At 55.8% G+C, this 24,910-nt stretch overlaps 10 protein-coding genes across 10 annotated transcripts; 6 read left to right on the plus strand and 4 right to left on the minus strand.

Annotated features, from left to right (window-relative positions):
* Positions 1-2,520: 2,520 nt before the first annotated feature.
* Positions 2,521-4,314, minus strand: QBC33DRAFT_552358 (putative leucine carboxyl methyltransferase). The gene is made up of 2 exons (XM_060429306.1): positions 3,599-4,314; positions 2,521-3,536 (listed from the first exon to the last, which is right to left on the minus strand). The coding sequence occupies exons 1-2, from the start codon at positions 3,855-3,857 to the stop codon at positions 2,725-2,727; spliced, it is 1,071 nt and encodes a 356-aa protein (XP_060278447.1). The 5' UTR covers positions 3,858-4,314; the 3' UTR covers positions 2,521-2,724.
* A 245-nt stretch (positions 4,315-4,559) lies between these two features.
* QBC33DRAFT_461851 (uncharacterized protein) lies at positions 4,560-5,692 on the plus strand (the record flags this gene model as incomplete). Its single annotated transcript, XM_060425046.1, has 2 exons — positions 4,560-4,700; positions 4,772-5,692. The coding sequence occupies 2 exons, from the start codon at positions 4,560-4,562 to the stop codon at positions 5,690-5,692; spliced, it is 1,062 nt and encodes a 353-aa protein (XP_060278448.1).
* A 399-nt stretch (positions 5,693-6,091) lies between these two features.
* On the minus strand, positions 6,092-9,748 carry QBC33DRAFT_287253 (kinesin-domain-containing protein). Its single transcript, XM_060423303.1, has 2 exons — positions 9,296-9,748; positions 6,092-9,233 (listed from the first exon to the last, which is right to left on the minus strand). The coding sequence occupies exons 1-2, from the start codon at positions 9,413-9,415 to the stop codon at positions 6,492-6,494; spliced, it is 2,862 nt and encodes a 953-aa protein (XP_060278449.1). The 5' UTR covers positions 9,416-9,748; the 3' UTR covers positions 6,092-6,491.
* A 296-nt stretch (positions 9,749-10,044) lies between these two features.
* Positions 10,045-11,275, minus strand: QBC33DRAFT_552367 (ubiquitin-conjugating enzyme). The gene is made up of 4 exons (XM_060429307.1): positions 11,106-11,275; positions 10,980-11,044; positions 10,688-10,912; positions 10,045-10,591 (listed from the first exon to the last, which is right to left on the minus strand). Exons 1-4 carry the CDS (start codon positions 11,145-11,147, stop codon positions 10,468-10,470), a joined length of 456 nt encoding a protein of 151 aa, XP_060278450.1. The 5' UTR covers positions 11,148-11,275; the 3' UTR covers positions 10,045-10,467.
* Positions 11,276-11,575: 300 nt separating this feature from the next.
* On the plus strand, positions 11,576-13,520 carry QBC33DRAFT_552373 (Thiolase, N-terminal domain-containing protein). The gene is made up of 3 exons (XM_060429308.1): positions 11,576-12,061; positions 12,123-13,067; positions 13,130-13,520. The coding sequence occupies exons 1-3, from the start codon at positions 11,687-11,689 to the stop codon at positions 13,325-13,327; spliced, it is 1,518 nt and encodes a 505-aa protein (XP_060278451.1). The 5' UTR covers positions 11,576-11,686; the 3' UTR covers positions 13,328-13,520.
* On the plus strand, positions 13,294-15,884 carry QBC33DRAFT_601894 (protein CSN12). The gene is made up of 3 exons (XM_060432126.1): positions 13,294-14,062; positions 14,121-14,430; positions 14,502-15,884. Exons 1-3 carry the CDS (start codon positions 13,728-13,730, stop codon positions 15,534-15,536), a joined length of 1,680 nt encoding a protein of 559 aa, XP_060278452.1. The 5' UTR covers positions 13,294-13,727; the 3' UTR covers positions 15,537-15,884.
* Positions 15,885-16,707: 823 nt separating this feature from the next.
* On the minus strand, positions 16,708-18,170 carry QBC33DRAFT_581859 (uncharacterized protein; the record flags this gene model as incomplete). Its single annotated transcript, XM_060431289.1, has 3 exons — positions 16,708-17,470; positions 17,527-17,756; positions 17,808-18,170. 3 exons carry the CDS (start codon positions 18,168-18,170, stop codon positions 16,708-16,710), a joined length of 1,356 nt encoding a protein of 451 aa, XP_060278453.1.
* An 839-nt stretch (positions 18,171-19,009) lies between these two features.
* On the plus strand, positions 19,010-20,285 carry QBC33DRAFT_287657 (uncharacterized protein). The gene has a single exon (XM_060423305.1). The coding sequence runs from the start codon at positions 19,143-19,145 to the stop codon at positions 19,797-19,799; it is 657 nt and encodes a 218-aa protein (XP_060278454.1). The 5' UTR covers positions 19,010-19,142; the 3' UTR covers positions 19,800-20,285.
* On the plus strand, positions 20,286-22,158 carry QBC33DRAFT_287688 (putative spherulin-1b protein). The gene is made up of 3 exons (XM_060423306.1): positions 20,286-20,952; positions 21,008-21,174; positions 21,239-22,158. Exons 1-3 carry the CDS (start codon positions 20,771-20,773, stop codon positions 21,664-21,666), a joined length of 777 nt encoding a protein of 258 aa, XP_060278455.1. The 5' UTR covers positions 20,286-20,770; the 3' UTR covers positions 21,667-22,158.
* Positions 22,159-22,204: 46 nt separating this feature from the next.
* QBC33DRAFT_481851 (uncharacterized protein) lies at positions 22,205-24,497 on the plus strand. The gene is made up of 2 exons (XM_060425359.1): positions 22,205-22,723; positions 22,782-24,497. Exons 1-2 carry the CDS (start codon positions 22,519-22,521, stop codon positions 24,254-24,256), a joined length of 1,680 nt encoding a protein of 559 aa, XP_060278456.1. The 5' UTR covers positions 22,205-22,518; the 3' UTR covers positions 24,257-24,497.
* The last annotated feature ends 413 nt before the right edge of the window (positions 24,498-24,910 follow it).

Here is a 24,910-nt window from a genome sequence, read left to right on the forward strand (position 1 = left end):
GGCGTAGGTGGATAGGGACTGCTGACGGCATAACCCATCTCCCTAGGGGTAGAAGAAGGGCGAGAGCTGCCAGTGGCGGAGATGCCTTGCCGCGTGGCATCCTCTCGGAACATAACCCGCACGCCCGGCCTGGGAATAGGGGTATAATGTTGAGCCATATGGGGTTCTGGGACTCGAGACCCCAAGATTATGGCGTGGTTACGAGCCACTGGGCCATTTGGAAGATGTTGTTGGATCCGTGGGCCATGATAAAATGTTCCTTGTCCTGGCACGTTCAGTGGCGACAGAGCAAAAGGGTCTGATAGAGGGTTGGCAGGCATGCTGCCGCCAGTCACCGTTGGGAGAGAGTCACGTCCGCCGGATGAAGCTCGAGAACTAAAGCCGGCAGCAGGAATTGTGTCGCTTCCCAGTCCGGCCGGAAGGGTTCTGGAGTCAGTAGGCGTGACAGGCAGGCGACCTGGGGTATAGTAGCGAGGGAGCGAGGGGCTGGACGGGAAACAGGGAGGTGATGAATCGTCAGGAGGTTGCATAGTACGGAGGTATCTGTCGGCGCCTAGCGGACTGCTGATGTTTTGTCGCGGGGATGACTCGTAGGCCATTCTCTCTGCGAAGGCGGAAGGGATCCGATAGGTGGGAAACGGGTCGGGAGTCTTGTACATTACGCTGGCGATGGAAGGGAAGTGTTGGTTAGAGGCCATCTTGGGCGTTGAACCATGTCCTGCACGGCCCGGGAACTGGGGCGAAATGGCAGCTCCGACCAGTGCTCTTGGTGTCCTGGGTGTGTTGCTTGTGGCAACTTGACGAGTGTTGTCCACGGCTACTCCGGGTGGCACTGCAACCTCTCGCGATGAAGGGTTACTTGGCGTACCCCGAGCACGCTGCTCACGCTTCCGAAGATCATACCGGGCCTGAGGATTCGGGTTGGTGGCGGCCGTCGCAGAGGAAGCACCTGATCGGCCCCGAGATGTGGTGCGGGAAGAAGGTGTGGCGGAAGAGGCCGAAGTCTGCGCACCACCTGAGGCCGCCGTTATTCTCGGGGTCGTAGGCACGGCAGGGCTTGAAGCACGCATGTCCACTTCTTGGTCTGCAGATCCCGAAGCTTGCTTGGTTGATGGTTGAGTAGCAGATGGCCTTGTTGACGAGCCACGGTTCATGCTCTTTAGGTCCTCGGCCATGCTTTTCGGTGGCCCCATCTTGTCTCTCTTGCTTGCCCCTGGCTTGACGATAGCGAGGCAGGAAACGTTCCCCCAGGTACTCCAAGGCCGCCCAGGCTCCTGCTTCCGAAATGTGTGTGGGGGCTGGATCCTATTGCCTCCTGTGGGGATATTTAACCGATCGTCCTGATGATGAAGGATAGAGGATGACCTGAGCAAAGGCGAGAAATCAACGAAATCATAGGTTGCATGTCTTCCTTTCTTTCCCATTCAACTTTTCTGAGTTTGTTGTCTTGGAAATTTCAGATCCTCCAAGTAGTTCGTGTTTTGTTGTTGCCTGGGGCGACTGGTAGGGGTGCTTGGGGTTGTTTTCTGGCGACATGTACCAGTAAGGTGAACCTGGGGTCAACCTGGTCCCATCCCAGGGGTGACGCCTGTTGCCCTGGTACCCTTAATCGTCAGGATATCCACGAGGGAGGAGACGCCGGCCTGTGCCAAGGCAAAGGAGTGCTCGTTGAGAGCTTGCTGGCAAGATGGCTTCCACTTAGATAGATCCCCGAATATCCCCGTGTATTTCTCCGGGATTTTCTTGTTCGGATACTTGCCAAACCGAAGCCCCTTCTGACAATAGGACCGGGACATCCTGTTGAGCAGTCCTAATCTGCTTCTCTGCGGCTGAAGCCCAGTACACGACCCACCCATATGCCTCGATGGTGACCATTGTGGCTCCTTGCTGCCGACAGAGCAGTAACCTCCCAGCAGGACACTCAACAGCCAGAACACTCAACAGCCAGGCCGCCTAACTGTCCCAACAGTCCCAACTGGATTGACGCTGGCCGTGGACACCGGCAGGGCCCGACTCAGGCAAAGGCTCATTCACCCCTTCTTGTCGGACTAGATCTCGCCAGCACTTGCTGGTGAGTGTCTTGGCTGGCATTTTGTTGACACTCTCCCCTCTACCGTTGAACCCTGGACGCACCTACACCTCGGGTGTGTCTGGGCTTAGATGTCTTGAGGTTCCTCGGCATACAATCAAAACAAACAAAACTTGAAAGGCAGGATGCGTTTCGACTGGCTAAAGAACACTATCAAAGGGAGCCTTGACTAACCTGCTGGATCTCCTGGCGGTACTTCTGCTGCTTGTGATCTTTGCTCTCAGCCATCTTGATAGGTTTAGAGATGTTTTTAATTGAGTGAATTGGTTATAAGAGAGTTTGTAGAGAGAAATTCCCATATGCCAATACGAGAGTTGGAGATAGTTGGGAAGAAGAGAGACAAAATGCGAAAGTTGAAGAGCTGTAAGTTAAAGTGAAGAGCCGCCAGTTAGAGTTAGAGTTGAGTTGAGAGCGCTTAAGTAAGCCAATTTGCCTTACATAAGCCAACATTCAGGTGAGCCTTGAGTCAAGGACGGGAGCTACGTACCTAGTTCTGGGTTGGATTCAGGTACGGAACGCAATATACCTAGGCACATGAAAGTTTGTCTTTCATACATGTAGATGTGTAGACTACTTATATGCGAGTTCTTGCCCTGTGGATATACGCCTGACAACCCCCCGACCCCGTCTGACAGCTACCACTGAAGCCACGACCCAAATCCCGAGCCTTTCCAGCCCCAAGCAACTATGTAATGGCCGGCCAGCAATTTCCACTCTTCCACCTCGTCGAGGCCCTCCAAATTGTCAACTCTTTCTTTCTCGCTCTCCGAAATCCATTTCTCCCAGATCTCGTCGACCGCCATCTGCCTGACGTGGTCAAAGCCGGCGCCTCTCAGTCTATTCTCTTGGTCCCGAGGTTCTCTGTACTCCTCGAGGGTCGGCATCCTGATCCCCCTTGCGGAAAGATTGGAGACCATCATCCTCCCGAACGGGTCGTCTGGCTTTATGGGTTCGTAGATGACAATACCTAGATCGGGGATTCTGTCCGTAAACCACTTGATGACATCGCGTGCCTCCGACGTCTGAAGATAGCAGAGGCAGCACTCAGAGACAAGCAGTGTGGGAACGTCAGTCTTGAGGCCTTTGAGTATGGATGTATCCTCAGTTTGAGCGAGTTCACGGAGGTCTACACCATGGCACCACAGCTGCGAACCGGTCGGCGACTGGCTGCACCACGTCGACCCGTTCTGTTCGACCGGCTTCGGTAGAATTTGCCCTAGCTTGGGGGATGCTGAGATGGTGTTGAACTTCTGCTTGCAGATGGCGGGAAAGTCAACCTCGTGATAGGTGATGATGGGCGGGTTTTCTTGGGAGAATATCCGGAGGCATCTCGTGTCGGTTCCAGCACCTAGTGAGATGATTTGTCTCTCTTGAGACGGGCCTACCTCGTCCTTCGAAAGGAAGAGATCTATGAGGCGATCCAACGCCGCGGTCCTGGTATAGGTTCCTGGATGACATACTCAGCTCTCGGCCCTTGGGGCATAGCTAGTGCAAGGTGCGTAAGCTGACCTCGGTTGATGATGGGCAACCTCCTAGGGGCGGTCCCAGAACCACGTCGCACAAAAGAGTGGACAAACGGGTCTTCGAGATAGCCCAGTTCGACCGCACTCAGCCGCGATAGAGCGGCGTCATCATCGGTGCCCTGAATAACGGCATCATGGCCAGACGGGCGGCCTGGATGTTGACCGACCCGGCCCCTCCCTCGGCCTCGGCCTCCTCGGGAGTTACCTCGAAGGGACAGGAGGTTAGGAATCGAGGCTGCCGACATTAGTAAAGTGAGATGCGATGGTTTTTGTACCTGGCGATCACACGACGCGGTAGAGGATTTGGTGAACGCCGGTTGCAGCCTTACGAAGCACGGACCCCACCTTGACTCTTTAGCGTGTTTTCCCCCAGGTGCCAAGACATTCGTGTTCGGCCGGATAGCTCGGGCAGTCGCTGGATGGGATTCTACAAGCCCCGGCCTCGCAGTGTCCCCAGGTTTTGGATGGAAACCACGAATTATAAGTGAAGTAGGCAGGGAAATGCTTGGACTGTAGTTCTTGTCGGCCGTTTCATGCCCAGGGTTAAAGAAACGGGCGACGCCACCATAATTATGTAGTGGCAAATGAGAATTGCTTGGGTGAATCCTACGCCGGCAACGGCGAATAGCATCGCGATATACGCAATGCCTTTCGCGGCCGAGACCCGAATAACTAGGGTGGTTCTCACGGGCCCCGCAAGGCTGCCTAGCCATGCAACAGGGGGGCACAGCGGGGCAGTGCTGCCACTTTCGTATCCGTTTGATCCTTTAAAACCGGCCATTGCTCCAGCGTCCTTTCTTTCCTTCCATCCCATCGTACCTCTTGTCGTTATCGCCACTGCTAAACTACCTTTACTCTCTCTTGCTTTTATTTTTCACACCTTATTATTCCACCTACCCAACGAGTGCGGGCACACTGGAAGGTATCGAAGCAATACAACATTCAAGATGTTGAAGCAACTGGTTGCCTCGGGAGGCATGTCGCTTTATAAGCGCGGAGCTGAGGACGGCAATGCCATCCATCTCCCATCCTGGGCTTGGGGAGTGCTGTTTCTGAACTTCGTCATCTTCATCCCGATCACTCTCTATGTAAGTCCGATATAGCTCCCTATCACGGCCACCTGCAGCTGCACCTGTTCTTCGATTAACACGCCTGACAGGTGTCGTACACCCTCGGCTCTCTATTCCCCACCCTGGCCATGGTCGAGGACCCGAATCCACCGGCCTACGAGCGCTTGTCGTTGAATGAGGACCCCGAGACTCTGGCCGACGACGAGGCAGCGGCCGCAGCGCCGCCCAAGCCCATCTCTGCCTCCCTCCGGGCCCTCGAACGCCTCGTCTTCTCGGTCGGCGGCTGGCGCTCCAATTTCCGGGGCTTCTGGTGTTCCTTTGCCTACGGCGTCTCGGTCGCCTTTATTAGCGGCATCTTCATGTCTCTGCCCTTCATCCCGGCCTTCGTCGGCACTCTCCTCGCGACCCTTGCCCTGGTGCAGATATCCACGGCGTGGGTCCACATCGTCATGACACCCCCCAACCCCGCTCCCTTCTACCGCCGCCTGCCACCCTTCAAGAAGACCTTCGAGGCCACCGCCGCCCCCGTCCTGGCCTTGTGGCTGGCGGCGACCATCGGCGGTGCGGCCCCGAGGCTCGTCTCCCACCTCGTGCACCTCCCCACCTGGACTGTCGGCGACCCCAACGAGGTCCCCATCTACGGCTGGGGCGACTCGTGGAAGGGCCTCGTCGTCGGCGTGGTCACTTTCGCCATCTGGGCGCTGGCTATCATCCCCGCCCACGTCGTCCTAGTCCGCGTGCAGGCGTCGCTGCTGCCGCCCGACGAGGACTCCATCATCCCCTTCGACCGCTCCTTCGGCAGCTCCGTCGAGCCCGCCGTCGTCGGCGGCAAAGGCTTCGTCACCATGAAGGACGCTTGGACCACAGTCTCCCGCGCCTCATGGATCCGCATCTACATCCTGCACGCAAAGGTCTTCGCCGCCACCACCGCCGCGACCCTGCTCATGCTCGTCATCATCATCCCCGAGGTGATGCTCATGTCCAAGAAGGGCGAACCGCAGGGAGTCTGAGCGCTTCCATCTCTGCCGGGTTATGGAGGGCCGGTCTTCGCCCGATCACCCCGACCTTCTTGCTATCAGAACGAAACAAATTCCCCCACCTAATCAGTATGATTGGGACTTCCCTTTTACATTATCTCCTAGGTAGGGACTACGTTGTAGTTTGTACACGGTATTTCATAGGTGTCGCGTGTCGGTGAGCCATGCTTCGGCGAGCTAAGGGGGACCCAACTGGCTTGCTAGGATAATCAGGGTCACAAACTGCCTTGGGGAGAGACCAGGGATGGGATCTGCAGACCACACAGGCCACAGGCCAAAGCGAAAGCAAAATGACAGCTTCCAATGATGTCCATCCAAGTCTTGCAAAAACGCGTGCTCTATCTTCTTTCCATTGATTCGACTTACTCTGCCCCTGGCTCCAGGGAGACGTGCTATTAAGGACAAAATGCCTCCAACCCCGCCCCAATCACCACCCACCTTCCCATGCAGACCCCGCCCGCCTTCGCCACCCTTGCAAACTTGCCATATCGTAAAAGGGGGGAGAATTGAGAAATGAAACCCGGACTTGTCAACTTCGGCCCCTCCGTCCCTCACTTAACCAAAAAGCTTTGAGGTATAAATCGATTCTCCGTCGCCTCCAGGGGCCCTCTTGAGGCTAGTCTGGACTACCGCGAGTCTATGAACCTCTCTTGTTATATTGAACACAAGGAAATAACACGTGAGGGAGGTGCAGAATGGAGGTTTCTTGCTTGGCTAGGTAAACCAGATGATAGGATCATGGGGGCATCATCATCCGTGATACAACCCGGCCTCATTTGTTGAAGAACCAACTCGATCTCTTATTCTCGGTCGGGTTCTGCAGGTTGGCGATGGCCGGGTTGGTCGCCGTCTCGCCGCCGCCGCCCCCGCGGAGCGGCTTCGCTATCCTGCTGCCGATGCTGAACCCCCCGATGCCCGTGGGCGAGTTCAGGCCCCGAGTGCTGCCAGCCTTGGCGGCCTCCAGGCGGTCCTTGACGGCCGCGAGCTGGACCTCGAATCTAGAAGTGAGTGGGTTAGCATGCGAACAGGAAGGCATTTGACATGGTTGAAAGGGGAAATGAGGGGGAGCGGTGAAGTTGGTATCGTACTTATGATTGGCCTGAGCCATCTTCTCCTGGCTCTCCTGGAGCAGGCTTTCCAGGCTCTGGATCCGCTCATTCCTCGCGATGAGCTTGCGCTCGGCGATGGCGACCTCCTTCTTGAGACTGGAGTTCTGCTCAACGAGCTGCCGCTGCACCTGTGTCAGCTGCTCGAGGTTGCGCTCCAGGAAGGCCATCTTCTTCTGCTGGGCGCGGTTGTTGCTACTGCGCAGCACGTTGTTGTACTGCTCGCGAGTCTCGTCCAGGGAGATCTCCAGCTCGACGACGCGCTCGCACCGGTTCTGGAGGTCACGCATGAGGCTCTTCTTCATGACGTCGAACTCGGCTAGCTGCTGCTGGATCGTCTTGCCGTTGGCCATGGGCACCGTAGCGCCGCCGGTCTTAACTCGGCGCTGCATGTCCTCGATGAGGGCCTTCATCCGCTCGTTCTCGGCCGACTTGCGGGCGATGTCCTCCTTGAGCTCGTCGACGAGCTCGGCTTGGGCGCTATGCTTGCTCTCGAGCGTCTTGGATAGTCGTCCCTTGACCTCTTCGAGGTCGCCCTCGCCGAGGTTGCGTGCCAGAAGGTCCTCGTATTCTTCTTGTAGCGTCTCCAACCGCGACTCGAGCTCTGCTCGCCTGCGCGCCTCCGCCTCGCTCGATGACACACTGTACGCGGCGAGCTCGGCTTGTCGCACGATCCCTTGCGTCTCAATCAGTTTCTCCTTCAGGGCTTGGAGGTCATCCGGCGGAATGGGATCGCCCGTCGAGCTCATCTCATGCAACGCATCCAGCTGCGCAATGGCGTCTGCAATGGCACGGTCGTTTTCGCTGAAGACGTCCCCACTAAGGTCGAATCCAGCCATCATCTTGGCCATCTTCTCCGCCTTCTTCTTCTCCTTCTCGTCCAGGACCGCGCTTGTCTCCTTCGCGCTCATCTTGATGTCTAACATCTGTTGTTTCACCTCGTCGAGCTCCGCCGTGAGCTCACTGTTGGCCTCCTTCAAACCATCCATGGTGATCTGAGCCTCCTTGCTCTCGAAGACGAGGCGCTCGAGCTGCATCTTGAATTCATTGACATCGCTGATTAGCTTCTCGTTTTCCTTGCCCAGCTTGCTGTCGTGTTCCTTTAGGTAGGTCATTTCCTCCTTAGTGTCCCGTAGTTGCTTCTCTGCGGCGGTAGCTTGGGACTCTCTCTCCGCCAGCTGGTCCTGGAGTTCATTCTCACGGCGTAGATACTCTTCCCGCTCATCCTTGTCCAACGGCAGACTCGGGGTCCCCGCCCGTTCCGAGATAGCCGGCGTCTCAGACCGGCTCTCGGGCACCAGCCGCGACGGCGTAGAAGGCCGAGGGGCCCTGGCATCCGACTTCGCGCCCGACACGCCATCCGTGCCTCGCGGCGGGACCCATCTCTCTCTCGGGACGGTCTCTCCAGCACGCCATAGCTGTACCTCGCCCTCCAGGTTGACGATGTAGTTCTCAAAGGACGTGATCTGTGTCTTGGCCTTGCCGAGCATGGCCTTGAGTTCTGCAGGGCTGATCTCGGCGTTGACTTTGGCCTTGTTCTTGATCGACTTGGCTCTCATGCCGAATCGCAGGGTACCCAGGGTTTCGGCATCGTTGTAGCTGCTGGGCGAGCAGTTGACGATAAGGGTCGTCCGGCTGTTACCACCCAGCGACTCTTGCAATATTCGGGTGAGCTTAGAGTCGCGGTAGGGGATGTGCGAGGATTTGCCGTCCGTCAGAGCGTTGATAACCATCCCCAGAGCACTCAAGCTCTTGTTAATCTTCTTTGCCTCCTCCAGCGTCTGTCCACTAGCACCCGTCTTGCCAACCTTCTCGCTACCGGCCAAATCCACCAAGAATAACTGGCCGCTCTTGGCCGAGCCCGTCTCGACGTTCTTCTGGGTGATGGTGACGACGAAGATGGAGTGTGAACGTGACGACTCCTGGTTCATGTTGGTCGCAGCGACTGCCCGGGCGTTTCCACCCCTCCTCATGACCTCGAAGACTTCCTGGACGCTGGAAACGTAGATCTCCAGCAGGCCCTTGACATAGACGCCACGGTTCTTTTCCTCATGCACCGGCAGATTGTCGTTTTGCGGCGCCAGAAGATCTCGAATGCGCTCCATGTAGATCTCCATGTAACTGACTCGGACAGTGTACTCGATATTCAGCGGGCTGGACAAGATGCTCTCAAATATCTGCTCCACTATTCGGGGGATGACACCTCGGCCTTCTTCGTCGTCTATGCTCGTGCCCATCATGGTGTAAGATTTCCCGGCACCTGTTTGCCCGTATGCGAAGACGGTGCCATTGTAACCATTAAGGATGTCGTCGACGGTGGGTCTAATGGAGAAGTCGAAGATGTCGGATTGTTTGCATGACATGTCAAACACCCTATCGAACGTGAAGGAGCCCTGTGCCTCCTTGGACTGTGGTGCCCAACATTAGCAGGGCGGGCAGGGCGGGGCGTTCAGATGGAGCCGCAACTTACTTCGATGGTACATGTGTCGTTGCCATCGAAGCTCACGATGGGCTGGCCGCCCGAGTCGAGCTCGATCCGGTTCTGCGGCCGGAACCGGGCCACAACCTTGATACTATTCGCACTAGACATGATGGCGGCCCGTGTTATGCCCGGAGGAGGGCGATCTTATGGATGTGCGCGCCGGCAGCTGTTCAAGGGGTGGTGCCAGGCGGTAGAAAGGGCCGCCCTGGCAGGCAAGCGAGGCAACGTTGCTGAGGACGAGTGAGATCGCGCGTTGGTGGGTGGTGGGTGGCGGGTGGTGCAACTGAGGGGGGGTATCAAAGCTCTATGGGAAAGTGCTAGAATCAAGCCAACAGTCTGACGTGGGGAGAAGGGAATAAAAAGAGCGTCGTCCTTTGGCAGGAAAGACAAAGATGCCAGTCTTAGTGTTTGGTGGTCGGGTGTTGACGACGCGCTAAAAGGGAGGGTTCGCGCATAGTAGTTAAATTTGTCTGGGCTGTTTCAGTGAGCCGGACTCCGCACCGCAACCGTCGACTTCAGGCGAGATAACTAAGCAACTCCCAACGGCACAGTTTCCCTTTTTTCAGGTAATAACTCGAATTTCTGGCCAGAAATTGTAGTCGTCTATGCGACCGAGATGGGCGGGCAGTTAATGATGCTGCTCACATCAATACCTCGCCAACTCCAACCTTAAATATGTGACTTGAACGGGACGCGGTTTGGGGAATCACATTATGGTTGCCTTGGTTGTCTAAACAACTAGTAACTCGGCCTAATGCGGTTGTATGCTAATCGCTAATCCCCAATCTTGACCCAAGTAATATCAAGCTCCAGCTCCACTTCGCCCAAAATAAACAAAAATAGAAGGCAACTAATGAAGACCACCAGAGTAACGAGGCAGATTGCAAGAGTGGCCCCGAACAAGCAACGCCGTATGCCACCAAACGCCATACCCCCACTTTGCAAAGGCCGGGTTTCTGCCGCGCAGGCTGTGACATACTGGGCATGCTGGACAGCCAAACTCGCAATGCCTCGGGTGCCACTTCCACTGAGCTTGGCCATTCTCATCACCTGACATATCCATCGCCTCCTCCTTGCGGCGCCAACCCCCAGTGGTTCGGGGCCGAACCGGACGGACCCGGGCGATAACTTTTGTCCACTATGGCAACATAGCAACATGCTTAGTCTTCCCAGCTCTTCTCCACCGTCTCCCGGACCCGTTTGGTATATTCCTTCCTGTTGTCCTTGTATAGGTTCGAGGCCTCCACGTTTGCTGGGGATCCCGTATTGGGGTCGTTTAGCAGACTACGCCAGGTAGTAGATGAGTCAGCTATCTTCCATGTTCCGAGGAGAACCGCGGCCCGATATCACCAGCCACTGTTCGGGTCTCTGCCGGCTTACCTCTGGATGCTTGTCAGAACCGCGGCGACGTCGTACGTCGGGCTCCACCTGTTTTGGAGGATGTCCAAGCATAGCTCCCCGGTCGCGTAGACATTGGGATGGAACATCTGGCTAATAAACTTGACCGCCGGCGGCTTGTTGGGATACTGCTCCTCAAAGTGCATCACGAGCCTGAAGGTTCCATCTTCGAAAGGTGTATCTGCAGGCCCAATGATGACGGCATTCCTGGCGAGTCCCTCGAGTCAGTTTTGAGTTTCGGCGTTGATGTCGGGCCCAAACTCATGATCCTCACCATGTCATAACATTGTCGGGGACGGGAGACGCGGACACGCCAGCCGGAGGATCTGTTTGCATCCGCTGTCGAGGGCTCGTCAGTAAACGTCAATGACACGGACTGCGACAGGGTCCCGCGGCTTGCCTTGAAGTCCCGCATCAAACGACGGCGAGCTGTTGTCGACATGATGGAAAGTCGCGTCGATAAAACTGGAAGACTGTTTTTGAAATCGGAAAAGGCGCCGAGAGCGAATTCGCCTGTTCAGGGGAGTGGTTGATTATGGAAGGCGTTCTATCACACTGGTAGAGGGACTCACCCCACGCGCTCAAGTAAGGCTACCAGGGCACACGCCTAGCCTTATTTAGTTAGGCTCTAAAATACGAAAGGCAGTCGCCCAATAATCACCTGACCAGATACCTATCCCGCTCCCTAATGCATACCCCGTAGGAAACCCATGTCGTCCGCAATCAGTCAGGTACCACAGTCAGGCCCGCCTTTTTTTGGTGGCGGAAAGGTACTGAGTTGTGGCTGCTTCCATGTGTTTCGCTTCACATGTAAGATGTAAGGTAAGGTAAGATCGGTGTAAGCCACTTACAATTTCCAGGTTCTGTCAACGGGCATCTGCAGTGACGAGGTACCTACATATGCGATGGTCCCGATCCAGGAGTGGCACGTGCTAAAGTGAGCACCTACCACTACCTACCACTGCTACCAGACATCCATGAATGCCCCCCGCCAGCCATTCCGCACAATGCCGACAGTTGCCGAAGCGTGATGCACTGTCTTCGAGTGAAGGACTCTTAAACTTTCCTTCCTACCTCCTAATTATTAAAGACCTAGTTATCGTATGCGTTACCTTGCTATTTATATATCTGCCTGCTTCTGATCTAATTCTCGTATTGTCGCACTTCTCTCTCCCGGCCTCTCTCACAATGGCATTAAGCAGTCTGGGACCACTTAGACCGGCGTTCACATGTGCCAGGGTTGCTTCGCAGAGGCTACCCGGTGCCCCCGTTCGCCCGTTTTCTTCGCAGTCATGCCTTCGGAAGGAGATTCGGGATGCTTACATTCTGAGCGCCTCGAGGACACCAACAGCCAAGGTCAGTGATGAATGGATCCATGTCCCAAACTCGCACGTTACCTTGCTTACATATACTGTAGTTCAATGGCTCCTTCACGACAGTGCCAGCTCCCCAGCTCGGCGCTGTCGCCATCAAGTCTGCCCTCGAAAAGTCCAAAGTACCTGTTGATAAGATCACCGACGTATACATGGGCAATGTTCTTCAGGGCTCTGTCGGGCAGGCGCCCGCGCGACAGGCTTCCATCTTTGCCGGCCTGCCACCGAGCGTCGAAGCTATCACAATCAACAAGGTCTGCGCATCGGGGTTGAAGGCGGTGGTGTTCGCAGCGCAAAACATCCAGTTAGGCCTGGCAGAAGCCCAGGTTGCTGGCGGCATGGAGAACATGACCAGGGTGCCATATTATGTCCCGCGATCAAGCAACCTGCCGCCGTTTGGACATGTCAAGATGGAGGATGGCCTGATCAAGGATGGCCTGACGGACGTCTACGACCAATTCCACATGGGCAACTGTGCGGAGAATACCGCCAAGAACTACGAGATCACCAGAGAGATGCAGGATCAATACGCCATCCAGTCGTACCAGAGGGCACAGGCTGCCTGGAAAGCCAATGCCTTTGCGGAAGAAATCGCGCCAGTCACAGTACCCGGGAAGAAGGGAGACAAAATCATCAGCGAGGACGAGGGATACCTAGATGTCAAACTAGACAGGGTCGCTACCCTGAAACCAGCCTTTGTGCGAGACGGCACTGGCACCGTCACGGCGGCCAACTCGTCCACATTAAACGACGGGGCGAGTGCGCTCGTTCTCGGCAGCAAAGACGTCGCGCAACAGTTCGGCTCTGGGTCTAGAGTCCTCGCACGGATTTGCGGATCAGCCGACGCCGCGGTAGATCCGATCGACTTCCCAATTGCCCCCGCAAAGGCTGTTCCCCTTGCATTGGAACGGGCAGGCATCACGAAAGACCAGGTTGCAGTTTGGGAGTTCAATGAGGCCTTCGCGGCCGTTATCAAGGCCAATGAGAAAGTACGTTCTCCCTCTATTCTGTCTGAATATGTGTCGCAGTAAGTCCTGACAGCGTACCCCAGATTCTCGGCCTCGAGGGTGCTCGGGTCAACCCCCTCGGAGGTGCCATTTCCTTGGGCCACGCCCTTGGCAGCTCTGGGTCACGTATTTTGGTGACCCTTCTGCACCAGCTGAAGCCGGGAGAGTATGGTGTGGCAGCGATTTGTAACGGTGGAGGGGCAGCGACTGCAATGGTTGTTCAGAGGATCGAATCTGTGTGATTATACGCTGTTATTGCCCATTGGATATGACGTAGATTCGGAAATCAAATGCAAAGTAAGCGCGAGATTCAGAGTTGATAAGTGATAGATCGCTCTGTTAAGTGTCCACTTCTTTGTCCAAAACTCGGGGTTAGGGTTGGGCACGCATAATTAGGTTGTTACCGTTGGAGCTTCGAATAGCCAAGTACCTAGGTAGTTGTAACTTACGAAGCTCTTCTTTGCTTCATTGCTCTTATACACAAAAGCTCCACTTGCATTTGGACCGAGCATGGCAGATATTGCCTGACAATTGAGAGTCCAGGACGGGATAGTGCTGCTAGAGCGCGTTTGACACGCACCTACTTTATTCTTCGTATCTCCTCCGTCCTGGCAGGCGCGTCTCAGGAGGAAATCCTCCGCCATGGCTCTTGTGATTCAATTCTTGACAAATATCAGGCAGTTCGTCATTGCTCAGGATGAAGGAAGTCTCCGCAACTGGCTGAAAGTCGAACCTCCAGTCCCAGATATTTATCATCAGCTGACCGCAGAACTGCGGTCAGCGTTTCCTAAGGACGGCGGCGATGCACTGGAGAAGACGGTTGACAAGTGCCTCCCCGAAGAGGATGAAGTCGCCGAGGACAAGGGCTCTCCGTGGCCAGGACTCAACTCGTTCGTCAAAGAGTATCTCGAGTACTGGCGAGATGTCGACTTCAATGACCCGGCCAGACTGTACACCCAACTGAGCGACCTGCTCAAGTGAGTTGCCCCTCGTCACGTATTGTGGCCCTCCCCATTATCGCTAAACCGATCCCAGCTCGTGCGCCAACGCGCTGGCCAATCCAACTTATGGGGTTATGCTTCTGAAGACCAGCATGTCGCTGTCCGAGTCGCTGTCCAAACTGGTTATGAACCTCACCCGACAGCCTCATCTCATGGCGCAGGTCAAGAAGGTCACGACCGGCGAGGGCGAGAGGAAGTCTATCGTGGAGAGCGCTGCGGATATCATTCAGAAGATCTTCACGTCCTGCCTCTCGGACAGGTCCAGCACCAGATGGACCCAGCCGAGGGGCAAGAAGGTTGGCGTTTACATCTTCGCCAACCTTGTGCTCAAGCTGCTGTTTACGGTACGTTAGCCTGCGTCCGCGACAGCCCGGCATCGCAAAGCTTGCTCGTTATCCTGACCCTGCATATACAGTGTAAGAAGTCTCGTCTTGCAGTCCAGATGTTCACAAACATCTCCAATGTGGGTCCTGCCCTGTCTCTGTATCCGGCATCGCAGCGGGTCACCTACCTCTACTATCTCGGACGCTTCTATTTCGACTGCAACCACTTCACACGAGCGCACTCCTGCCTCGAGGAAGCCTACCGTCAATGCCCGGTCCGCTTCCAGAAACACCGCCGACTGATCGTGACGTACTGGATCCCTACCAATCTGCTCCTCGCCCGCTTCCCCTCCCAGGCCCTCCTCCAACGTCCCGAGGCTGCGCACCTGGGCCAGATCTTTCTGCCCATCTGCTCGGCGATTCGCACTGGCAACTTTATCGACTTCTATGGCGCCATGGCGACGCACCAACCCTGGCTCTGGGACAAGGGCCTCTACCTCACCCTGCTCTACCGCCTCCGGCCCCTCCTCTGGCGCTCCTTCACCCGCCGGACCTTCATGCTGACCTACACCGCGCCCACTGCCGGCGACGGCATCGGCAGCGCCGCGCGCGCCGCCCCGATCCTCGACCTCGCCGATGTCGCCACTACGGCGTCGTACGTCCAGAAGCGCCTCGAGGGCTACTACCTCGCCGCCAACCCAGCGTCGCAGCAGCCGCCGCCAGCGCCGCGCGGCCGACCCCCCCACATCAACGCCCTCTTCATGCGCGCCGTGACCAACAACAACGCCGCCGCCGCGGCGCAACAGCAGCTCGTGGCTCCCCCCGGCGGGCCCCGGCGCCTCCGGCCCTCGGAGGGCCTCGTGTGCGGCAACATGGCGGTCGACGGCGCCGCAGTCGAGGGCCTCGTGGCTCCGCTCGTCGCGGCGGGCCTGCTCAACGGCTTCGTCGCCCACTCGCAGCGCAAGTTCGCCATCGCGGGCACCAAGCAGTCGGGCGGCGACCCCGTCGCCGCCGGGTGGCCCAACCCGCACCAGACCGTCGTCCAGCGGCTCGCCGAGGCGGACGCCGACGACGGGGAGCCGGCGCCCGACGTGTGGGAGGTGCCGGCTTGGGTCAAGGGGCCGTGAGGTGGGATGGCAAGAGAAGGGAAGGGAAAGGGGGGGGATGGAGTGCGGGTGGGGAATGAGAGATGCTTCTCTCCTGTCCTTTAGGGGACATAATGATGATGAGGAGCTGTTTTTGCCATGGAAAAGTCTACGGACTGTTGCGAGTACATTCACTCAATAGTGCCAATGATACCAAGTTTCTACACGGTCACACAGAAGGAAGCCCTGGACCGCAGAGAGCGAAGGAGGAATGTCGATCCCGCGAGTTATCGCGCCACATATCAACGTACAAATGCCCATGGCAATGACTGAACGCTTTCACGTGTGACAAGACACCCGAGCTGAAACAAGATACGAGTTTGGCAACCCGTAACCAACATGGTCATATAAGACTGCGAGAGGAGCCAGTTTTTTGTTTGGGTCGAATTTGTCGACTCTAATCTTCCTTCCTAGGACCTATTTTCCTAACCCTCCGATCTCCGATCGCCGATACCGTCAATCGTCAAAAAGTACCACAGTAAACATCAGCGTCGTCTGGAAAATCATGACGTCTCATAGACATGAAAGCATAGACCCATCCCTGCCTTGAATTTGACATCGGCAGAGATGATCTGAAGACGAATAAAGCTCCAAGCCGCCACCGCCACCTGCTGAATTGTCGATCCGTTCTCCAGCGAAGCTCCAGCACTTCCTCTCCTCTCTGTCTCTCTCTTAAAGGAAAAGTTTCCAAGTAATTGCTTGGTCCGGCTCTTTTTCACGACCCAATAATCAGAACCCAAAACCACCGCGGCTGAAATAAGGCCGAAAAGCACCAATCCAAAAATCCAGCTCAAATGGGTATATCGGTAGAAGTTCCAAGAAGAAAAGGCGAGCCCAAGAAGGTTAAGTAAGTAGCATCGAAAATCCAAGAATGGAAATCGAAAAAAAAGTGGAAGCAACCGGAAGTGCGGGTCGCCAACAATAGACACTAACAAGACCACCGAGATGATCTTAGAGGGGTAAGGACGAATAGGTACAACCAGTCGAGCGGAGCGAACGCCATGGTTCAAGCGGCCGCATCGACTGGCGTGGAGGGCAAACACCGCTCGCTCGGATTGAACGTGTACTTCGAGGCGAGGGATAAATGGCACGAAATGAAGAAGGGGCCAGTAAACCGAAAGCCAGGGAGGCCGGGTAGTGGCGAGTATATGCCCTAGTACAGCGCCGCAGCTGCAACGAGAGCAACGATCAAGCCGGCAATGGCTACACCACCCTGGTCTGCGGCACCATCATTCTTGGACGTTGTGATGGCAGGGGCTGCCGGACCAGTGACACTCGACGACGGGGGCCACGTAACGGTAGGCGAAGATCTCACCGGGCTGCCTGAGCTGTGTGTCATGTTTTCGTGGAAGACACCGGGCAACACGGTCGGGAAATTCGCGCTTGACGGGAGCGCTGGAACACCCGAGGAGAACGAACTGCTCCAAGACGACGAAACCTTGGCATACGAGGGCTTCGGCTCGCTTGATGACGAAGTGGCAGGTGGAGGAGGCGATGACGAGGAGGGTGGCGACGAGGTGGTGTCCGGCTCGCCGCCCGAGCCGTCCGTGTTGAATACCACGATATTGGCGCTTTCACCCCTTGGAACCGTGACCACACAGAATTGAGCGCCGCCTACTCCCTGGGTGGAGACTGGGCTGGTCAGTCCACCAATGCCATCCGTGGATGGATCGATCGAGCAGGGGAGTCCATTGCAGCCACCACCGTTGCACTCGATCTTAACCCCAAAGCTCGGCTTCGTCCGAGACAGATCTGAACCGGTCCAGATGGGATTCCACGCGATCTTGACGAAGGTCTGCCCAGACCCATCAGTGTTGGCCCCGGCGACATACGGACTCCAGTTGCCGATAGGTTTGCTCGGATCACCCCAGACACATCCCTCAGATGACGACACTCCTGGAGGGTTGATGTAATAGCTTGGAAGTTCGTTAGCATGAGGGGTCTTCTTTTCCCTCGAGGATATGAAGCTTACTGGGCCGCTGTGCTCGCCCAATAAGACGGTCCAGGCACGGCAATGACCTCGGTGGTTGAGACATCCGTCGGGATAAGCATGGCCTCGTTCCCGGGAAGGACTGTCTGGCAGAAAGAGACGACTTTGCCGCACTTGTTCGTAGCCTGGATGGCACCTGTGCCATCGACACAGTATGGAGAATCGGGGAACGGCTTCTTGGGGACTCCCCCGTCGCAATATAGACCACCGTTCTGCGCCAGTCAGTTTGGAGCCTGCAAGCAACCAGTTCCAGGAGCACTCACCATGGATTGCGGGTAGGCATATGTCGAATTAGGCTCCCACTGCGCCATCACCTTCCCCGGCACACAAGCAAAGGGGCAGTATTTGCCCGAGTCACAAGTTTGATCTGGGCTCATTGCAAAGCCGTTGTTGTCGGCGCCGGCGATCCTAACCAAGTCTGGGTGATCTGGGAGGGAGCAGGTGGTGCGCTTCTCGACGGCCTTTGGTGCGCCAACCAGCTCCACGAAGCTCTGTCCATGGCCATGTGTGTGCTTCTTCCCAAGGCGACTGTGGGCATGGCGGTGGGAGTGAGTTGCAGCAGCCGGCTGAGCAGACAGGAAAAGCGCGGCCGCGCCGCAGGCGGCCTGTAATGTCCCCAGTTTCATCGGAGCGTGGTCGGGTTCGTCGTATCGCAGTCGTGAGCAAAAGAGGGTTCAAAGCGAGAGCCCAGTCTCGCAGTCGGACGTGTCGTCGCAAACAAGAGAATGTGTTTCCCAACGCCTGACGATTCGCAGCTTTCGAGGGATTCGATGTCGTGGGGGTGCCGCTCAGTGCGATCAAGCGAATGGACAGAAGCAGGCAAAACCAGCAGCTTCACCGAAAGGGGGCAGGAACGAGAGTGGTAAGGAGTGAATGATCACCAGCGTCGATGTTTCTCCGGTATACTGCGAAAAGAGCGCGCAGAGGCAGATAGACGAATGGATAAATGGACGAAGGAGAGGACGTGCTAGCAGGACTCGCACAGAGCACAACGAAAGAGAGCGTTGGTGGGGAAATAGGAAGGCTCCTCCTGGCCGAGAGATGATTGAGATGAGGCGCGACCCACAGTTGTTTGCGCTCGCCAGGCATTGAAGTCGTGGGCGAAGTAGGGGCCCAAGCCAGGCACCCAACCAATCAGATGCATAATCTCATCTCGGCAATTCGTCAAACGAAATGAGCACTGAGCAAATCTCGACGTTGCCAGCGAACAGATCCAAAACGACGGCTTTTAAAGTTGGCTTTATTGGAGGATAGCATGGGGGTGGGTTTGATCAATTCCGTGATGAAATTTAGAGAACGGTCCAGCACGTCCAGCACCTCATAAGCTGTCATTTTCCCCTGGCCTCCTTTTCTACGGCGCCCAGCTTGAATTGTGGCGACAGTGGTGGCACGGCAACCACGACTGGAATGACTGGATCCCTCCTAATCTGCGGAAAATTGCAACCAACACCGAAACGAAGAAGACATTTTGACAGCAGAACCAACTTCAGCGCTCATGGATCCTGACGACGGGCTGCAGTGTTAATCTTGAGATGGCACCCGGAGCCGCGTTATTGTGATTCGTGAATTCATGCCATGTTTCAGTAGCGCGAACCACTATGATCTTCCAATGTCGATCAACCGATATACCGGGTCTCTCATGCGCGCGTGTTTCTGGTTCCAGAAGAAACTTCTTAACCCCACGACGTCTCAATCTGGCGGCCTCGGCGACCTTCTTTTCTTTTTCTTTTCGTTCTCGCAAGACAACCCCCAAGGTTTCAGGGAGTGTGCCGTGCCCCTCGACCCAATGTCTCGGCCTTTTGAGAGACATGGATGATTCGAGCGAATACTATGGCCTTCGGCCAAATTCTGAAGACACTTTATCCGGAAATTCATCGAGGCTCGGCCGTGTTGCTGGTGTTGCAATTATCCTGTGTTCGTTTGCCGCACCTGTGGATTGGCTTCCCAAAATCCGAACCGCTTCAGTGAGAAGAGCTCATCAGCGGCAACTGTTATGTCGGGCCAGCTCCCGAGCGCAGGAGTTGTTCCAACAAGACAGCGTCTTTCCTGTCCGGATGTCCGGGATGGCTCTTCGCTTCGTGCGAGGGCGAAGGAATCAGATGTCGGGACGACGGAATTACCGCTCCAGGCGAGAATTATCAACTTCACGGCAGAGACCGTCCTCTTATCCTGAAATACTAGCCAACCACAGGCATCCAAGAACCGAGGGTGAAGAGTCACAGGACGCCGGGGGGTCTGTCTTTGCGCAGATCTGATTGTCCACCTCAGGACAACTCGTCAACTTAAACCAGCCATGTCAAGTCCGCCATCGATACTGACATGATGCCTTCAGAATTACTACACGATTTGCTAGCAATCTATCACCAGACCCGCCCAACTCGTTGTGTAGCACTTCCGCTAGTTCTGCCACACAAAAATTTCAGTCCCATTAGGCTTCTCGCCTCAGCAGTCAAAGCGGGCTGATTTTGAATTAATTACTGACAGATGGACATGGCGAACGAACCCCTTTGACAAGACTGCAGGACGATTCGGGCTCGCGATATACCTAACCAGTTGGCTGAGGTTGGGCGAGGTTGGACGGAAGGATGAGGACCCGGAAGGCTGGGAGTCCTCGACGGCCCAAGACGACACCCTAAGGCGGAGCGCCTGCGCCTGTTGGCAAGACAATAGGTAGGTACTGTACCTTATTAGCTTGCTGACATGTGCATTGGGGAGATGTTGCGTTTATTTTGGAGAAGAGGGTCCGTTTATTTTTAGCGCGCGGTGCTTCGCCCCAAATAGACGCCAACACCACACAACGCCAACTCTAACCAACTGTACAACGTACCTCATCGGGAAGCTGGCTTTCCGACAGGCAGTGCCATTACTACTGGACTAGAGATGTCTCAATGGATCTTAGGCAGGGACTGAGAATGGAGAATAGTTCTCGTTATAGCCTCAGCACGGTTGACCAACCGATCGCCCCATTTGAGCCATCGTCAACCTCCTACCATGGTAAGTATGGTATATAAAGCTTTATTGTCACCTCGACGATTCCAAATTTTAATCAGCATCATTGAGACATTGCGATAATACCAAGGATATTACTCTTCCCTTTCCTCTTCTCTTTTATTTCTGTGGATCTCGACCTCTTTGAGTCTCCTTGCTTCCTCTTCTACCAAGTTCCTCTCGGACCAAGTCGCGTAATCCCTCTCTTCATAATACACAGACCAGTTTATTAGCAAAGATGTATCTCACTACTACTTCTCTCGCCATGCTTGTTTACGGCGCTGCCGTTCTTGCTGCCCCTGCCGGTTCGTCTCAAAGCGGATCTGCCTCAACAATCATCCCGACGTCGACAAGGTCGTCTACCACGGCGCCAACTACGACCGGATTGAGCCTGACCCAGCAGCTCTACCTTGCTGACACGTCAGTCCGAATACACCGCATCCTCCCTCTTCGCTTTGCTAACAGTGGTCTTCAGTGCCGTCGATCGCTTTGCCCTCCTTCCCGACGACAAGCAGTTTGTCTTTGACTTCAACCAAGCCCAGAAGAATCCCGGGAAGGGCGGCGAGTTAGTTGCTGCAAACCGCAAGACATTCCCTTCGTTGGTCTCCACTGGCTCTGGCATGGCAGTGGGCCGCGTTGGACGTAAGTCTACCTCCGGCATGAGAACACCTTCCAAGCGATAACCAGCTAACGGGCCATCCATCAGCTTGCGGCATGAACACTCTCCACGTGCACCCCCGCGGGACTGAACTCCAGATCGTCGTCGAAGGCCGCCTGGTGACCGAGATGGTGCCGGAGAATGGGGTTGTCGACGGCAACGGCAAGCGCCGGGTCATCACCAACACCATCGAGAAGTTCCAGATGACGCCATTCTACCAAGGCAGCATCCACACCCAGTTCAACCCGGACTGCACCGACGTTGTATTCATCGCCGCTTTCAACTCGGAGGACTTTGGCACTGGCCAGGTCGCCGACGGGACCTTTGCCTTTTCCGACGACGTCATTGCTGCCTCTTTTGGCCAGACCATTGCCGGCGCCGACATCGACACCGTTCGTAAGGCCATCCCCGCCAGCATTGCGCTTGGTGTCGATGAGTGTCTGAAAAAGTGCGGTATTCCCAAGCGCTCGCTCTAAACGATTGACTTGATACTCGTGAGCAGCGGAACCTGGTTTGCGATAAGTGCATGGCATCATGATACACTGGGCACATATATGGGAGCATCGGGAAGGAAGCATTCTTGTTTTACAGCGTTGCATTGGGCCGGAGTTATTTTCATATTCCATGTTGTTGCCTGCATATCTTGTGGATCTGTATCATAAACAGGTTATTGAATTTGAGCATTTCTTTAACTATGACTGGTCTTGGAACATACTTAAACCCCTTTTCAATATGAAAGGGGGATTCCCTAACCTTGCCATACAAACATCATCAATCTGGCCTGCTGATATTCCTAGAGCTCAATTCTAACCCAATGGCTTGCCATAATGTACCTCCTAGAGCTCGGTAGGCGCCTGTCGTTTCTTGAGACTGTCGGGCCAAGATACTTTTTGGCAGGATTGACGAATATTGGTTCATGAACAAATACTTCAGGGAGAGATGGAGGTGACGGGAAGGCCCGTGCGACCCAGTCAGGACAAGATAGAAGGCCACATGCTGACTAAGGTACAGTCTCGGCATCCTTTGATTTTGAACTCCCTCCAGTAGGGGGCCATTTACACCTTACAGAGTCTTGTTAGTTCGCCATGCTAGGCTCTGCTCACACCTGCCTCTACATATCATTCTCCTTAAAGCGCCGTCAGTAAGCATATTGGCACAAGTGACACAATTGACATGAGAATGATGTCGTTGGGTTTGGATCCAGTGATACAAATCCACCCTCTTATCTCGGTTGTTGACGCTTGACACTCTCATCTTTCCCCAGAGTCTTTTACCCCAAATATTTTCCCCGGAGCTTATTCCTGTCCCAACTAGAGCGACAAGGGCCAATGGCGTCTATCTCAAACAGGGAATACTACACGCCCCTCCGGGTTCCTCGGAGCGACGGCAGAGGCTACGATGTGAACAACCTCGAGCTGCTCTGGAGGGAGGACGAGCGTACCAATCCGGTAGACCAGAATGGCGAACAGCCTTCGCGATGGAAGGCATCTCTCGGGGCCCACCTCAGATACCAGCTTGGAACAGGAGAGGATGGTAAGTTGCAGCTCTGTCCATACCTGTACGCCATCTGCCGCATACTGAACTAAGGCAGCGAGTCCGTACATCCTCCAGGAATTCCCTAGCGGGTACGAATTACGGATCCAGCCAAAGAAGGACAAGGTGCAGGCATACCTGTACGGTCATCCGAAGGACGTCAGGGCAAGGTATCGAACTCCGGCCGAGTTCGTACCTCATCTGTTGTGGCTGATTAGCAATTCCACTGATCGGAATGACTGTTCCTGCCAGTTTTGCGTGGACATGGCTGGGAGGGAGGTTCAGGCAGAGGCAAGAACAGGCAGAGTTGCTTTTGCCTCACCGAGCAAGGACGGTCAACGCCTATTATCTGGCTCACCTAGGCAGCAACCTCAACAGCACCCATCTGCCTCGCTGGGACAACCTCGGCCGCGCCCAGCTACCTCGCCACTACACCCTGGAATGACTGGGCGGTTCAACGTTTTCAGGATTGGCGAGATGGTGTGGTACAAACATGCGGCTTGGCGGTTGGGTGTAGTCCTTAAATTCGCCCCCAAGGCCAGCAACCCGAATCCAAGCCAGGGAGAGGAGGACTACCAGTTCCTATTGGCTCCTTTGGGCCATTCGCTCATAGCCCAGGAGATCAATCAGCAGAATCTTGTGAAGGAGGCGAGCTCCATGCGTCCGTTCCTGACCTTCAGCGTCCCCGACATCACTGTGCCGGAGCTGGCCACCAGGCGCTGGTTCACCGACGTTGACTGGCCTAAATTTCTCAGCCCGTACACCCAGGATCCCGATGCCGCAAGGCGAGTTCGCAAGCTCGAGATTATCGGCCTCGAAGCCTCAAAGATGGCTGCGCGCCAGATTAATGGTTCCTTCTCAGCCTTCAATCAACTCCCCGGGACGCCTGTCACCACTGTTCCTAACGCGCACATGACCACCGGGTACGGCGGTGTTTACCTAGGCGCTGAGATGATCCAGCTCGGTGACCCCATCCGCATTGCTGCCGGCGATACGCCTGGCGAGGCCAGCCCGACGGTGATGATCGTCCAGGAGATCGTCATCTCCGGCAGCCACCCGGGGGTACACGACTCGTTACTGTTCCGCGGGAACATCTACCAGCTCCACCTCGCCACCACCCCGCCCCAGATCGCCGCCGCCGCCAACCCCGCAGAGCTCTGCCCAGCCTGCCTCGAGGAGGTGGCCTTCCGCAACAGCCTCATAGGCGGCGGCGGCACCACGGGGGCCCCCGAGCCGAGCTCCTCCCGCTGGGTGTGGTCCCCGCTGGAGCGCGACGCCGTCCGCGGCGAGGCCGACGTCCAGGGCCGCTTCTACGTCACGCACAAGCTGATGAGGGTCATCGACCCGGCGCGCGCGGCCGCGGCGCTGCAGCAGCGCACCATCGAGGACGCCCAGGCATACCTCAACTACCGCATGCACAGCGGCACGTCAAACTACTGCGGCTGGCGCCCCGGGCGGGCTGCCACCCTCGGAGCCGCCGTCCGGACGATGCTCGTCCTGCCCGAGGGGATCGTCGAGGGTGAGGGTTCGTAGTAGCTTTGATCTTTTCGGTGATAGAAGGGTGGGGGCTTTCTTGAGGGAAGGAAGGGCGAGGGAGGGAGAGGTTTCCGCGATACTTCGGCTTCAGGGCCTTTATTTGATTATTTTATCGACCAGACTGAGCTTTGAGCATTATGATGGCATGTAACTAGACGACCAAGGACAATCCTAAAGCCAGGTAGTAGATACCTAGTCTCTCTGAAACCCCATCTATAAGCACAACCATCACGACCTATTCCTTTCTCAGCGATCACTTGCGCAAAACCCAGTGCCGTCACTTAGAGCGCGTAGTATAACCCCCAGCCTTGCCACCAGACATCCAGAAACCCGTCCTGTGGTTGACCAGCTGGGTGGGAACGAATCAAATCCACCCACAACCCGGCGTAATTAAAACACTTTGCCCAACTTCGTCACCGAGGGCAATCTAGAATATTCCAAGATATAGTGTAGAAGGAATCCGTCCCATGGTACCTGTCCCTCCGCATTCTCTGGGTAGCCGGGATAGGACGATATTGGGGGGGCCCAGGAGATAGGAAGCGCCAGATTTAGCCGGAATGCGACGACCTTCGCATGGGAAACATTGGTCAAACCTGATTTTCATTTTATCATGCTCGCCACTGGGAGCTGGCCACGCTACATAGGTCTTCC

The sequence above is a fragment of the Phialemonium atrogriseum genome (genome assembly GCF_030411735.1).
Source record: "Phialemonium atrogriseum strain 8032-3 unplaced genomic scaffold QBC33scaffold_44, whole genome shotgun sequence".
In the NCBI taxonomy this organism is placed as follows: Eukaryota; Fungi; Ascomycota; class Sordariomycetes; order Cephalothecales; family Cephalothecaceae; genus Phialemonium; species Phialemonium atrogriseum.

Excerpts from the sequence above, each read along its gene's own strand:
- QBC33DRAFT_552373 (XM_060429308.1), top strand. The coding sequence starts at position 11,687 with ATGCCCCCCGCCAGCCATTCCGCACAATGCCGACAGTTGCCGAAGCGT. Across the intron at positions 12,062-12,122 it reads CGAGGACACCAACAGCCAAG|TTCAATGGCTCCTTCACGAC; the intron begins GTCAGTGATGAA and ends CATATACTGTAG. Across the intron at positions 13,068-13,129 it reads TTATCAAGGCCAATGAGAAA|ATTCTCGGCCTCGAGGGTGC; the intron begins GTACGTTCTCCC and ends AGCGTACCCCAG.
- QBC33DRAFT_552367 (XM_060429307.1), bottom strand. The coding sequence starts at position 11,147 with ATGTCGACAACAGCTCGCCGTCGTTTGATGCGGGACTTCAAG. Across the intron at positions 10,913-10,979 it reads CCCGACAATGTTATGACATG|GAATGCCGTCATCATTGGGC; the intron begins GTGAGGATCATG and ends GGGACTCGCCAG. Across the intron at positions 10,592-10,687 it reads GTTCTGACAAGCATCCAGAG|TCTGCTAAACGACCCCAATA; the intron begins GTAAGCCGGCAG and ends TACCTGGCGTAG.
- QBC33DRAFT_552358 (XM_060429306.1), bottom strand. The coding sequence starts at position 3,857 with ATGTCGGCAGCCTCGATTCCTAACCTCCTGTCCCTTCGAGGTAACTCC. Across the intron at positions 3,537-3,598 it reads GTTGCCCATCATCAACCGAG|GAACCTATACCAGGACCGCG; the intron begins GTCAGCTTACGC and ends TATGTCATCCAG.
- QBC33DRAFT_287657 (XM_060423305.1), top strand. The coding sequence starts at position 19,143 with ATGATCTTCCAATGTCGATCAACCGATATACCGGGTCTCTCATGCGCG.
- QBC33DRAFT_601894 (XM_060432126.1), top strand. The coding sequence starts at position 13,728 with ATGGCTCTTGTGATTCAATTCTTGACAAATATCAGGCAGTTCGTCATT. Across the intron at positions 14,063-14,120 it reads CAACTGAGCGACCTGCTCAA|CTCGTGCGCCAACGCGCTGG; the intron begins GTGAGTTGCCCC and ends AACCGATCCCAG. Across the intron at positions 14,431-14,501 it reads TGCTCAAGCTGCTGTTTACG|TGTAAGAAGTCTCGTCTTGC; the intron begins GTACGTTAGCCT and ends CTGCATATACAG.
- QBC33DRAFT_287688 (XM_060423306.1), top strand. The coding sequence starts at position 20,771 with ATGTATCTCACTACTACTTCTCTCGCCATGCTTGTTTACGGCGCTGCC. Across the intron at positions 20,953-21,007 it reads CAGCTCTACCTTGCTGACAC|TGCCGTCGATCGCTTTGCCC; the intron begins GTCAGTCCGAAT and ends AGTGGTCTTCAG. Across the intron at positions 21,175-21,238 it reads GGCAGTGGGCCGCGTTGGAC|CTTGCGGCATGAACACTCTC; the intron begins GTAAGTCTACCT and ends GCCATCCATCAG.
- QBC33DRAFT_287253 (XM_060423303.1), bottom strand. The coding sequence starts at position 9,415 with ATGTCTAGTGCGAATAGTATCAAGGTTGTGGCCCGGTTCCGGCCGCAG. Across the intron at positions 9,234-9,295 it reads ACGACACATGTACCATCGAA|TCCAAGGAGGCACAGGGCTC; the intron begins GTAAGTTGCGGC and ends TGGGCACCACAG.
- QBC33DRAFT_481851 (XM_060425359.1), top strand. The coding sequence starts at position 22,519 with ATGGCGTCTATCTCAAACAGGGAATACTACACGCCCCTCCGGGTTCCT. Across the intron at positions 22,724-22,781 it reads GCTTGGAACAGGAGAGGATG|CGAGTCCGTACATCCTCCAG; the intron begins GTAAGTTGCAGC and ends GAACTAAGGCAG.